Genomic DNA, 15522 nt, shown 5'->3' with positions numbered 1-15522 from the left:
TACTAAAAAGCATCATAACAGTATCTTGAGAGCTATTTTCAGAGCATGACTAGATTGAGTCACCCCTCTAATACATATTGACTTTGAAATTGATAGATCATTAAAATGCTTAGTTGCCCAGGCATCTGTCTAGAAATTAGAGTTTCCTTTAGCAATGAAATCATAGGTCCAATTCTTTACTGTTTTGGACTACCTAATGATTCATGGTTTCATTCTTAATTCTACCCCCTCCATGTTTTTTGCCATCCATGTGCAGCAGATATCCATTTTCCCTCCACTTTTCCTTTAAGGTACATGTCAAATACAAGTAGATTGCCTAGTGGATAGAGTGCTGGGTCTAGAGTCAGGAAGACCCATCTTTCTGAATTTATCTGGTTACAGCTGTGTTACCCTGGGCAAGTCACTTATCTTATATGTCTCAGTTTCTTCATCTGTAAAATGAGCTGGAGAAGGAAATGGCAAACCCTTATAAGATTCTTGCCAAGAAAACTCCAAAATGTGGCAATTAAGAGTTGGATATGACTTAAAATAATTGAACCACAAAAGATGCTACTACATTAATAAAGTCTTCCATGTGTCCTCTTTAAAAATGTAAAGCCATTTTAATTTCTTCTTTGTCACAATTCAGCATAATGTAATAGAAAGAACCCTAGACTTGGAGTCAGGAATTTGGGGTTCAAATTTGGGCTCTAACCAAAGCTATTTAATAATGAAAAAGTCACATGAGCAATTTGAGTATCTGACTCTTCATTTGTACAATGGGTGAAATAATAATTGTACTACCTACTTCATAGTGTAATTGTGAAGGAACCACACAAACACAAATAAACATGACACCAGATAATAATAGTTGTGTCATGTTTATTTGTGTTTGTGTGGTATTTGTTAGATCCTTAGCAGAAAGGATCACATTTCTTTTTTTTCATCTCCAACCCTTAACACAGTTTCTTGCTGAAGAGATGGCCATTAAATTGTTGCTTAATTGTGTTTAGTCTATCAACAAGCTTTTATTAAGTGCCTAATATTTGCCAGGCACTGTATTAAGGGAAAGGAAGAAAAGAGCAAGCATTTATTAAAGGCCCTTTATTTATCACTTTGTAAATATTATCTTATTTGATCATCTCAACAACCCCGTGAGGTAAATTCTGTTATTATCGACAGAAAACTTAGGCAGAGATTAAGTAACTTGCCCAGTTTCACAGAGCCAGGAAATGTCTGTAGCTGAACTTGATCTCAGATCTTCCTGACTCAAACCCAGCATTATAAACAAGTTGGTTGTCAAAACAGAGAAACAAGAAAAAAAGCTGCTAGTCTTCATTTACCTATTTCAGGAGGAAAAGGTTCCTAAAGCTTGTTTGTTCATCTTTTAAATATATTGAGGGTTTTTTCATCATAGCAGTATTATAAAAGTATAATGTTTGTGCTCAATTAGAGTGAAAAAACGTTTTATTGTTTTCATAACTAATCTAATCTTTGGCTATTTTGCTTAGCCTATGAACTTGGTGAATTCTTTTACAAAGTAACTTTGTATTATTTTCTTGTATACTGGAAGTAATACATTTCATTTCAGATTCTTTTTAAGGTTGCAATAGAATAACAAAGAATGCAATGAACTGATGCAAATGATTTTGCTGACTTTGAAATAATGGCTTAAACTTTTGATCTCTTTTAGGAAGTTGATGGCAATAAAGTGATATCTTCATTTGCCCCGCATAACTCATCTACCTCACCCCTGAAGGCAGAAGAAGGTGGGCGTCAGAGCGGAGAGTCATTGTCCAGTACAGCCCTGGGGACCCCAGAAAGGCGCAAAGGCAGCTTAGCTGATGTTGTAGATACCTTGAAACAAAGAAAAATGGAAGAGCTCATCAAAAATGAACCAGAAGGTAAAGACTGGGAAATAAGCATAGTTTTTACTTCTTGGGGATTTTTATAAACTCTGCATGATAGTTTTTGCCTTCTATCTCCCCTCACCCCTTTAGTATTTTGAATTTGAGTAATGAAAGCCTAACATTATGAATATAATACTAGCATTTATAATAATTTTTCAGCTATATTCAACAATGTTTACTTTTTCTCATTAGTACAAATAGTCCTTTCACCTTTAAATAGAGTTATCTTTACAACTTCCTTGTCATTTAAAATAGAATTATCTTCATCTTTTTACTGGGGAAACTGAGGTGCAAAGAAATTGACTTCAAAGAACAAAAATAAAACTCTATATAGAGCCAAGAATTGAAGTTATTTCTGCCAAATCTGTCTAGTACTCTTGTTAATTTCCCTTTATGTGTTTGTTTTATTTTGGTTTATTTAGAAATGACACAGTGTGTAATTAGACTGAATTTAGCACATCCTTTTAGAATCTGACAAAATTTTGTACAGCCTTGTACACTATTCCCCAACTAGGTATACTTATTTCTTATAGAGATGAGGACTGGATCTAGGATTTCACTCAAATGAGAAACTCAGTAAGTGAAGAAATTGCTTCTACCAATGCAGATTGGTAGCTTCTCCACAGCTTATAATCTTAGAGAGTTCTCTAATGCCTTGACAGGTTAAATAACTTGCCCTGGTTCTCAATGTCATTATCTTACAGAGGCAGGACTTGAATCAACATCATCACTAGCTCTAAGACTAGCTCTTTGTTGACTTCCACATGTACCTCTCACCTCTTTCTCATATGCTTAGAAATCTTTCTTCTAATCAATCAGTTCATTGTAAGATCACTAATTAAAAGCCCACTGAAATCCATTTCAGTTTCAAATCCATTCAGACACTGTAGTAATTTCAGTTACTTTACAGTGTCGCATATAATCTTTATTCCTTATTCCCTCCTTTTCAAATGATATTTTCAAGATCTTGTTTCTTATCCTGTCCTTGGCCCCCTCTTTCCCTCATAGTCATAACCACCAACTCCATAAACCCAAATCATCTATAAAGCCTTATGAGACTCCAGAGCATCTCATATTGCTACTTAAATGGTTCCATGATTTTATTGATGTGGCTACTCTCTCCAAAAATATATATTATAACACCAAAACATAATTTCATCCTTTGCAACACTTTTTCTTATCCCCAAAGGGGTCTGCCTAAAAATTAGGTATCTTACTTTACATCTTTTATCATTGCAAGAGTATTTGTGAAGCACTCTTTCTATATCACTAAATGAATGGCTCACCTAATTTTTTAAGGAGTCACTTTCCTTTGTGATCCCTTTTTAGCCTGGTTCTTATTATTCTATTTACCATGATCAGGTACCACTTAATTTTCTTCTGGGTGATTAGTATCTCCAATTCTTAGAAGTTTGTGATATTGTATTATTTAGAGAATAATACAATAATAGAATTATTGGAATAAAATGTCAGCCTTAAAAAAGATGAACCTTTGTTTTATGAAGTCATTAAAAGTTTAGAGTCATTGCATATTTTTAAAATCACTCTGGATTTTCTTCTATTTTAATAATTTCTTAATCCCTACCTCTTCCCACCAGAGAATGATGTCTTATGTTGAGGAGGTTGAATTAGGCAAAACAAATGAATACATTGGTCTTCTCTGAAAATATATATCTCACGCTTAACCTAAAGTCCCATATCTCTGCCAAGAAGTCTTCATTGTTACATCTCTAAAGTCAAGATTGGCGAATACATCAATTTGAGTTTTGAATACTTCGTGGGTTATTTTCACTTATATAATTGTGATTATTTTAAATGCTCTCTTCCTTTTGCTTTTTAACTGTATTTCTTATAGGTCTTTCAAAATTCCTAGGAAGTCTTCATTTTTTACCACTTTTCATTATGTAATAATATTTTATTAAATCCATTACCATAATCTGTTCAGATAATTACTTCCATATTTCCATATACTTTGGAACAACGAGAAATTATTATAATTTTTCTACTACATGGTACCTTTTCCTGTGTCTTTGACCTCCTTAAACATACAATGGTATCACTAGATTACTTGGTGTATAGATTACTGCTTCTTCAATCATTATTTTAAGGAATCTGTTCTGATGGGATAGTAAAATGGTTTGATTTCTTTGGCCCATTCAAAAGATAATAGCTAGTGGGTCAATAATGGGAAACAGTCACTGCATGCATATATTCTTTAAGAATTTGTTGAGATTAACATTTGATTTTGTTTATATTCTTAACTATTAAGCAGCAGCCACATTATATACACAGTCAAATTTCTGACACTGTTCCAGGTTAGTAAAAGAGGCCAACGACACATCTTTTTGTTATTATTTAAACTAACAGTGGTTCTAAAAGAATCCTTATGTTTTCTGTATTATTATTTAGTGTGTTTAGTAGCATCTTATAATAGATCTTTTCTAGAGATGAACCTGGATTTTTGTTTCATTACTTCTTACAAGATTTTTCTTCTTTTTTTAATTGGTCTATCGTTCTCTAAATGATTATAATTATAGTGATGATGCTGTATAACTAAACATATATAAAACTAACCTCAGGTGCTTAATGGTTGAGTGACCCTGGACAAGTCTTCTATGACTAAGATGACCCTAAATATAGAAAATATCTCCATGAAATGAATAAAGGAATGTTTGGAGCTAAAAAACTTACTTTTACCATTACCAATAACTTGGATATTCATAGTAGTGCCAGATGAAAATACTGAGGGGTTCAGGTCTATTGTCACCATGCTGTCATGTATATTCTTAACCAAGATATCAAGTTGATATGATAGCAGCAGGTTAATTTTTCATTGAGAGAAAGTTAGGAACAATATAATGTGTGAAGTGACTATGCCACTTCATCACCAGCAGGTTGACCACTGGGTGATTAATATTAATGGAGACTAAAGCATAGAGAAGTTATAATCACCAATATTGAGTGCAAGTAGTATCTTTTTCCGCATTAGAATATGAGTTAGAATAGAAGAAATAGTTTTGACATGTGTTCTAGATTTTTATAGTGTTAATTTCAGTGATTTAGAGAAAGAATAGGGACAATCCCACACTGAAAGATCCTATGAGAGAAGTCAGTCCAGAAGGTTTGGGAAACTCTCACAAATAAAAATTCATGAAAAGGAGTCAAGGAAAAAAGTAACAATCTTGATCATGATGGAAAGGGAAAGTTGTCTAAAAGTCATGGTATGACAATGCAGGGAAATAAGGCTCCAATTTAGCCTTTTTTTTCTTTTTTTCCTTTTAAAATATTATAGCTATATTTATTGTTGTATTTTTACAGCACAGTTATTTCCCAATAGCTCTCTACACAAATAGAAAAAAAAATTTTAGTCGTCAGGAGTCCAGCTAGGCAGCTTGGTGGATTGAGAGCCAGGCCTAAAGATGGGAGTTTCTGGGTTCAAATGTCATTTCAAACACTTCCTGGCTATGTGACCCTGGGCAAGTCATTTAACCCCCATTGCCTAGCCTTTACTGCTCTTCTGCCTTGGAATGAATACACAGTATTGGTTCAAAGATGGAAGATAAGAAAAAATTTAAAAGAAATAAATAAAACAGTGAAACAAAAGCAATAATGAAACAATCAACTAGCACAGTGACATCACCAATTAAAGATTTTAAAAGGCAAGTGCAGAAATTGAAAGCAATAATAGGTAACAGAGAATAGATATAAAAATATGGCTCAAATTATAACAATGGAATCTAGATTGCTAAATTTCATAAAGAGCTAAATCTAGTAAAGGAAGAAAATTATGGCAAAAAGGGTTATTCTGGGGGAAAGAGGCATTTTAAAGAAGTTATTTGAAGTCAAAGTGTCAGGAATAACTGGCAATAGAGAGAAGGCAGGTGCACTCAACTTTTATTTTCCCTGGTTATGCTCTTCCAAGAAGAGTGGTCTTTGGACCAGAAAGGTGGCTAATAAGATATTTATTAAAATTTTCAAGCAGGTAGCAAGAGATATGGCTTCAGGGAGTTCAAGGGTGGGTTCACTAGCTGGCACAAATGTACCACATCCAAGGGTACTGAACCACTGTGAAGAACATGATTACCGAACCATTAACAGTAAATTTTCAAAGGCAATGGGGAAGGAAGAAGTACTGAAGGATGGAGGATAGTGTCCTAATTTTCAAGGTTACTTGACTGGTAGATCATGGAAACTGTGTAAATATACTCTACCTAGAAATGAGAAATATTAACAAAGTCTTTCTTTGCTATTCTTGTGAAAAAAATGAAAAAGATTTGATCCAAATGACTATATTGAAGAGGATTCTGAAGTTGTTGAGTGGCTGAGAGTTCTCCAAAGGAGTTTCCTAGAAGTTTTTGCTGGGCCCTTTGTACAAGATAAAATAATAGATCTTTATACTTACTATGTTCACAGCTGATACCATTTTAGTAGTTCATCATGTGATGACAATTGAAATTCCAAATCTTTTCAAGAAAGAGCAATGGATTCAATCAAACACAATGACATATAATGAGAATACAGTATTAGTAAAATAAAGTAATTTTATTGGATGTGCACATATACATAACATGCATGGATTTATATGATGGAGGAGGCATGGCTATATGACAATTCATTTGGAAAAAAGTTAGGGGTTTGTAGTGGAATGGAAATATGTTGTGAGTCAACAATATTGTATAGAATGCAAGAAACCATGTGATCTTAGGCTACATTAAGAGAAATAATGTCTTCATGTATATAACATATGTAGAAAGATTAAATATAGATTATATGTTATAAAGCATTACAAAATTGAATGAATCAGAAAATTGAAAATTGTTAGAGAAATATATTTATCAAAGGTTTGAGACTAGGGAATAGAATTTTCTTTTGAAATATATTTCCATGAAATTGTCACATTTTAATTAATTTTATAATGAACTTGTACTTCTTTGTGAATACAAGATATAATTAGTAACTTGAGGTAAGAGTTTCAGGATTTTCATCATAAGGTTTTTAATAATAGTGTATGACTTTGGTTGTCCTTTCTGTAGTTTCATCCCATGCAAACTTGTTTCTTTCCAGTTTCAGTCTTTCATATATCTTTCCTTTCTTAGATATTAGCACTAGTTTAATTGAATCATTTAATTCTTTGTGCATGAAAGATGAGTTTCCTTTTTAATGTTTTCTTCCTGACGACTAAAATTTTTGTGATCACTTATTTTGAGACTTTTTTCTCTCCTTAAATTGTACCAAAACATTTTTGTATAATACTTATATACTTGAGTATATATGTGTGTGTGTATATATATAGATATAGATATAGATATAGATATATTATGATAAAGAGTCCAAATACTTAAATTCATTACTGAAGGCATACAGTATTATTTTGAGTGAAATAGAACAATATTTCTAGCTCATCTTTCAGAACAAGAGCAACCTTCCTTTTATTTCTGGTATAATAAAATAAAAAACATGGAGTGGCATTGGAAAGTGGAAATGAAGCTTTAAGCTTTCATCCTTAGCATCATCAACTGACCACCGGATACTTTCTGCAGTTAGCGGAATGAAATATGATGATTTTGTTCTGTTTTATGCTCTCATTCAAAATGGTAGAAACTATCTGTTATTATTGGTTAAAGAAAAATGGAAATGTCCTTGATGCCATGAAATTCAACACAAATTCATGGTAGCAAAGATCAGAGAAGGCACTTAACCTTTTGGCACTATTTATGACTAACTAGTAGTATTTTTCATTTCCATCTTTTTTCATTTCAAAATATTAAATAGCTTTACTGTATATAATAGCCACTTGTTAACAAAACAATTTTAAACCTATGCACAGTTCTTTGAAATGCAATAAAGTTTACATCTATCAAACTTTTAAAATGGTTTCTCCTCCCATTGGAAATTATTACATTTTATTCCCTGTAGTTACCTTGACTTGGTATACTGTCTTACTTGAATATTTTTCTCAAATATCATCATCTTTTCAGTCCTTTTCCTTTTTGTAACATGAAAGGCATATAAAAGCATAAGACCTGCAGGGTATATAGCTTATGCTGACTTTTAAGAATAATTTTACATATCCTGAAATAGGCAAAATACTATTATATTTTCATCTTTTGTTGTGTGCCACATTGTTATGTATATTTTTTAGGAAGTCAGTTCTCTGTTGCATGATATTTGGCCTTGTGAACATCCTCTTCAGGTGATTTGTTTTGGGTTTAAGTTTACATTATAAATCATAACACCTGTTTCACTATAATTTAAATGAATGCTGTTTCAGGTAGAAAATAAAAAAAACTATATGGAGTAATAAGCTGAGAGGAAAAAATAATTCAGAATTTTCTCCCAATTTTATCAAATTTTAAGTACTATTTCTTGACACCGAAAGCAGAACTATCTTCTCCAGCTTCAAAGATTCAAAGCATACTACTGATGTATCCTTTCAATTGGATTGTTGTTTTAAAACCACTTCTGATGAAAGCACAAAATATATAAAATAAATGAATCCCAAAGGAAATCCTAAAGGTTTTCTAAATGCTTAGGATTTCTTTTTTTAATTTATTCATTGGCCTTTTTGCAAAGTACATGTCAAAAAGATTTGTAAATTATGTTCTAGTGAAGGACAAACAAGGGTATTTTTCAAATGAGGGTTTTACTGTTGCTTGCACTTTGCTGCTATAGAAAGATGCCTTTAGTGCATTGTTGTCACATAACTTGTATCATACTTGTTTGAGAGATAACTCTCAAATTTCCTCTTTGTTTAGAAAGCTAGATAAATTCATCTTTTTAAGAGACCAACATAACATATAATCACAAAAATTATGAAGAAAAAAGAAGTGAATAATTTTGGGAAAATGAGAAATTCTTAATTAGAATCTGAATTGTTAAAAAAAAAACTGACTGTTTTCATGGTTGATAAGGGGAACTGAGGTTGAAGCCCTGACAATTCTTACTTTTTTTTAAAGAATGTAAAACCTGTTCATTTGTCACCTCCATTTTTAAGTGAAGAATGATTCTAACAGTTTATCCTGATAAGGTTGATTTCAATGGCTACTTTGAAGAATTTACTCAGCTTCTCATCCTACTCTTTCTGACTTAGATCTGCAAAGGTTCAGACATAGCTTTAGGGTTTTTTCTTTGATAAAATGTCTGAGCTGCTGATATAGCACTTTACTTGTACAAGGAAGCACTCTGGTCAAAGAAGATTATAATTTGTTATGGAACTAGTGTTTTCTGGTAGAAAAAGGATATAGTTTTTCTTTATGTTAGAGAGAAAAGCCCTAGTTATAATAAGGTTTCAACCATCCTTAGGATTTAATTCTTCACCTTTATCCTTCTTTGAAGGCTAAATCTCTTTTTTTTTTTTGCTTGTCATTTCCTTGTTTTGTTTTGCCATTGACCAAAACATAGGTTTATCTACTGACACAACTCTACAAATCTCTCCAAAATTCTCTTTACCCAAATTTTTCTGACATTCTCCCAAACATTTCATACTAATGGGGTGGCATTGCTTTTTGTGTCCTTGGCAAAAGCTGTCACTTGCAAAATGTTATTTTTAATGCATGGACCACTTTTAGAAGAGGCTTTGACTGAAACTGTTAATTTAAAAATACACATGAGAGGAATGTGCCAGCTCTTTTTGTCTGCTTATGAGCCACAGCTTTGGGGGATGTCATTTATTCAAGATACAAGAGCAAGCCACCTGTTTCTGAGGCCTCTTGTCCTTCATATTAAAGGTTCAGGCCCTTGCTGAATAGTAACACTCTAATCTTGGTCAACATACACAACAATTACCCCAAACTGATTTGTCAGGCTAGCTGGAGGATTTTTTTTATGTGTGTATGTTTCACTCTGTTACCCTCAAGGCACTTGTCATGACCGTGCATATTAAAATCAATCAGACCTCCCAGGCCTGTTTGCCTCTGTGTTTTAACATAAAGAAGTGGATATCAAGAGTTTGTTCTAATTAAATAGGCCTGCTTGGTTTTGTTCTAGTGGGTACTTGGTCTTTTTTTTTATTTTAATGGGAGATTTTTGTGAAAAAGGCACGACCAGCACTAGAGTTAGTGAAGAGCTCACTTCAAAGTTTTCTTTGCCACCTGCGCCCAGATTTCTGAGGCATGAAGGGCTCCCAGGTTGCCTTTCTTAACTGCCCTTAATGTGGATGGAAAATTATAGTGGGGGACTGAAGTATCAGTGAGGCTAGGGCAAGGCTAGTAGCCAAAATGAAGATCTGACTTGTATATTTTAGTATTATTAAGTAAGCCCATCATCTTCCTTAGATTCCAAACATGAATGTAGGTTTGACATGTATAGTAGGTATTTGGAGAAGGGCAGAGGCTGAAATGCATAGCAATTTTCCCATTCCTTCATGCCTTGAAGGAATACACATAAAATACACAATAAATACACATAAAAAAGGAACACATAAAATAATGCTGTCCTGGGAATTTCTGGACATGGCCCACTTTTCATTGGTGATTTATTTTCTCATTCTGAGGAGCAACAGATATACTTGTCAGAGTCATGGATGGATGGATATCCAAAAAAAGCACATAATAGCTTATGAGAAATAATTCTCATATGCTTAAAAATCATAGCAAACAACAACAAAAACTCACCATTCTTTATTTGATATTAATAGTGAGGTAAACTTATGAATCAGTAATAAAGGTATATATAGTTTTCACTGGATTCCAAACTACATTCATGTAGATATTATCTTTGTACTTTTATGTGAGAATTATTTATGTGAAAAAGTCAGCCAAATGTTCTAAAAGTCTTTAAATTTGATCCAAACAGTATATTTCAGTTTTAGTAGAATGTAGTTCAGATATATCACTAAAAGCAAGAATTATAAAAAAGTGAACATTTCTCTTCAAAATGTTGAGTTGTTTGGGATCAACGTACAGTGACCACAATGAATTCTCTATACTCCTTATGGGAGGAGGTAGTGTTTGTTCTGTCCCACCTTGTCCCTTTTATTTAAATTGCTCTCCCCAAACTCAAAAGGGTTAAGGCCTCCCACTTGTGTTAGTAATTTTCTAGATAATGAGTGAAATTCAGAGTATCTAATAGGAATTCTTCAAGGATAAGTGCACATCCATCGATTAACCTATCTGCACTGTTTTTCTGGTCTTGTGCAATCCACATGCAGAAAACCGTATCGACAGTGCCAAGCATCTGCCTGGTGCTTGATGGCATCATAGAAACCATCCACTGTTTCGCCTAGGTTGCTATTGGTTATTTAATAACACAATGCAAACTGTTCAGTGTAGGTGTATATGGAATGAAAGAGAGAAAATAAAAAAGGACCCTGAACAAGTAAATACATCTTTCATCATTTCTTTTGTTTGGTCTGTTTATGGTGCTATTCTTGGTCAATAGAAATTGTTTGACAGTTCTGCAAAAGGGTGAGCAACCTTTTCTTGAACCTTTGTCCTTTTGGTTTTGTCTCGGTAGAAAAGTTTTCTGTTTGCTGTTCTCTTTTTATTGCAACCTGTCTATTGAGAATGGGTTTCAGTATTGTTATTTCAGTGCACATGACACATGCACAAGATTATGAAATATCATGCCTATCCTTATCTCATTTGTATGAAATGGGCATTCAAGACTCTAAAATTCAAGGTTAACTGATCCACTGGAACATAGTAGCTTTGTACTCTTTTAAAAGGGTTTTATTAAAAAAACAAAATAGGATATGATATTATACAAACTTTTCCCTGCTGTATAGTGTGTTGATGGCACTCACATTGCTACACAGACAGGTCTCCTTGGCATGTTTAGCCTTAATTCAATTTGAATTTAGGATACCTCCTCCCCACACATTAATATAGTTATCAATGAAGAATGCTACGCATGGTGTAATTACTAAAGAGAGTGGTTGAGAAAACAGGTAGTAATTGAACACATCTGCTTATTGCTACAGGACAGTGCTCCTACATTGGTATTTAAGGCATTAATAAGGAAGGATTGATTTGTTGTTTTAAGATGAATTCAATCATTGTTCTTTAGACCTTGTTTGCTGAGGCCAAGTTATGCTTTGTTTGTATAATGTGCTGAGGATAGTTTATAAATTTCTACCTAGCATTAGTTATATTAAGGGTTTAGAAATAAGTAATAATAATAACAGAAATAATTTAAATGATTAGAAGACATTTCTGTTATAATTATTTTAATCTCCAGTTATTCTGCCTACCAATATATTCTTTCTCCATTTGCCCTTTCATCATGTGTCTATAAGGATATGTGTGTATGTGATTAGGTATGTATATGAATTTCCTAAATTCTCTTTTGTGAATTTAAAAATGTTACAATGTGCATATACACATATTCACATGTGTTTTAAATAGAAATAAAGATATGTTCCCTTCAAAAGAAGAATATCATTTCAAATGCCAGGTAGAAATTGCATGTCAGAGGGATGAATAATCCAAAGCCTTTATGAAAAAAAATTTTAAATGTAAAATCATTGCATCAGTTAAATGAGTCATAAAAGATATGCTTCTTTGTGCTTGTTCATACTTTTTCTACCTCTCCTGCTTTTTGAGTTGGAAACCAGTATCCTCATAGGTTCTACAAATTCTATGTGCCAAAGAATTTTTTTATTGGAGTTATTTCATTCTATAGCAAAGATGACAACCCACCTGTAATTTAGAAGATGGTCTTACTATGGTCAAAAAGTCATTACCCTGGAGCTAACCAAATTTTATGACACATGTGTGTCAAATATATATAATGTTTATATAATGATAACATGTGAATTATACATATTGAAAGCCTTTGGTATAAGCGTCAAGCATACATGAGATTTATATTTCTATCACTTTGTTAAAGATGCCTAAGTGATAAATTCAGCATAAGCTTATATAAAATATCTGAATAATTTATGTTTGATATATTAAGGAATAATATTTTTATAAATTCAAAAGTTTCTATGACAGAAGACTAAATTGATTTTTCCCCATCTCCAAATAAGGAAAAAAAAAACATGGTTGGTGGCAGCTTGATGGCTCACTAGATTGATAGCCAAGCCCAGATACAGGAGATCCTAGGTTTAAATCTGTCCTCAGACAGATTTCCTAGCTGTGTGACCTTGGGCAAGTCTCTTCACCCCCATTACCTAGTCCTTACTGCTCTTCTACCTAGGAACCAATACATTGTATTGATTTTAAGGGGGAATCCAAGGGTTTTAAAAAAACACCATGGTTTAATTGAATTTGCAATACTAGATTTATGTTTCTTTAGATGATATGCATATCTATTTACCTGTGTTAATAATATCAGATTCAGATCTACTGGATTCAGGTTGCATTTCTGCCCTTAATTGCTTGTGTGACCTTAAGAAAGTATCTTAACTTCAAGGACCATGATTCTTTCATTCATAAAATTAAGAGTTTTGTCTATATGGTCTCTTAATCCTCTTCTAACTCAATCTCATTTCCCAAAATAGTAACTGGTAAGTTGTGTAAATAATAGAAAGGGTAGAAAAATAGTTGCTCAAATATACTGTAAGCTCCTTTCAGTCATGGACTATTCAATGTTTATCCTTATTTCAAAAGTACCTAGTCAAGTGTCTTACATAAACTATATGATTATTTAAATATTTATTGATTGAATTGAAAGAGCTTTGAGCATGAGAGAGATGTGTATGAAGACTCAGTTCTGTCATTTATTACTCATGTGATTTTGGAAAAGTTGGCTAAGTTCACTTTGTAAGCAATCTATTAAAATTAAATATTAAATTCAAATATAAATATTAATTATTTGATTAGGGTTTTCTCCAATGCTTAATTTCTCCATTTTTGAACTGAGAAGAATAAAAATAAAGAAATTCAATTTATGCCCTAAATATGAGGTTTGTGAGGATTATATTAAACTATCTTTTTTAAGATCATGCAATAATCTATACCTTTTTATATTGATGTTAAGTACTCCTACCTTTCTAAGAGAAAGAAGCAATATTTGTAGTAGTAACAGAGTGCTTCATTATTATCATCTTACAAATTGTTGCATATTATCTCATCTTTGTCACTGTTAGCTCCCTTTCACATGAACTATTTACCCATATTTTTCCTAGAATATTATGGAGTTAATTTATACTATCATTTTCAAATTTTATATTGTGTTCTATCCAATTATATCTCATTAGATTTGTTCTGTCCTTAAAGCATGAATAATTTTTTAAAAAATATTGTTTTATCATCCAAGCTATTAACTGTACTTCCCATTTTGTATAGTCAACAAATTTGATAAGTTCACATTCTGTGCTTTTCTCTGAATTTTGAAAATAATAGATTCCATTTAGAAGTCTGACCATAGACTTCTCTCTGGTTTTATACCAGTTTCTTTAATTACTACAAATTGATTGGTTATCTAATTCTGAATTTTCCTATTCATAGTATAATTCAACTTGTACCAAATTTGGCTATGAAAATTTTATGAAAGACTTGGTCAAAGGACTTTGGCATTGAAACTCTTTAGCATTTATTGTTATGTAGAATATTGCACAGGAAGATAAAAGAGTTCTTTTTTTGTAATTGATGGTGATGTGCTAATGGTCCAATTCCAATTTAATATATATAGTAGGTCCTCAGCAATTATTTTCTTTATTTGAACTATTGAAAATTTTCTCTTTTGTGTGTTAATTGCTAAAGAGATGAAACATGGCATAGCATATAGAAATTTATCCATGGAGCCAAGAAATTCATAGTTCAAGCCTTGTAATGGGAATACATGCACTTTATGATTAGATTAATCCCTCAGTTTTCTTTTGTCCAGAGGTAAAAAAAATTGTTACCTTCCTGAGAAAAGTTAGAACCAGTTAAAAGTATATTAGGGAAATGTTTAACAACACAAATAAAAATATAAGCAAATAGGTTTTTGCTTTCTTTGTCAATATATGTACCTTTATTTGAGTTTGATCACACTTCTATGTAAATTTAAAAATCAAAATGTCAGAGGAGGTGCTGATTTACATTGGTATAAGGACTTTACTCATCTGGGAATTCCTTATACAAATGAATTTATTGATCCAATCCCTTTTGGCTACTTTATAGAAGATAATATGCTTCTGATATGTAATTCTAACTATTAATCCTGTCATATTTTTCTCATTCTTTTGATGCAGTTCAGATAAAATGGAAATAGTTATGAAATAAATCATTATCTTGCTATTAATTTCTTATACTTAGTGTTCTGTAAAATTCACCAGGTGAGCAAAAGAACTGTTTTTTTGTTTTTTTCTACCATTGAGTTAACTTTTCAAAATGTAATCTCATCCTCTGTAGACTTATTGAAAGTATCCTTAGTAAAGCTCCATTAGTAGATAGGATGGCAGGGATGAAAGGCCCCTAATCCTATTCCTATATAATTTTTATCTCTTCTGTTAGGTCTCTTTGTTGAATGTTTGTCATTCCCTGTAGCTCAGAGTTTATATTTGGTGTGACGAGATCTATTTTTTAAAATGCCTTTAATTAGGAGTTTTCCTCATCGTCGATAATGTAAGAAAAAGGGAAAGAAATAACTAATAATTATTTGTGGATTAAAAATCTTAAACTGGCTTTATATTGAATTAATCATTAATATTATTCAACTGGTAATACCTTGAAGAAAATATTAATGTATTTTAGTGATGTTTTGG

At 32.3% G+C, this 15522-nt stretch overlaps 1 protein-coding gene across 14 annotated transcripts in view; it reads left to right on the top strand.

Moving 5' to 3' along the window:
- Positions 1 to 15522, top strand: part of SOX5 (SRY-box transcription factor 5) — a 1300541-nt gene that overhangs the window by 956107 nt on the left and 328912 nt on the right. For all 14 annotated transcript variants that reach the window (XM_056800784.1, XM_007503523.3, XM_056800783.1 and 11 more), the window contains one exon: positions 1673 to 1883. In XM_056800784.1, coding sequence (XP_056656762.1) covers positions 1673 to 1883 — 211 coding nt within the window. The remainder of the gene's footprint in view (positions 1 to 1672; positions 1884 to 15522) is intronic.

Source organism: Monodelphis domestica, chromosome 5 (assembly GCF_027887165.1).
Source record: "Monodelphis domestica isolate mMonDom1 chromosome 5, mMonDom1.pri, whole genome shotgun sequence".
Taxonomy (NCBI): domain Eukaryota; kingdom Metazoa; phylum Chordata; class Mammalia; order Didelphimorphia; family Didelphidae; genus Monodelphis; species Monodelphis domestica.
Note: the sequence above shows the minus strand (reverse complement) of the source record. Positions and strands in the feature narration are given on the sequence as shown.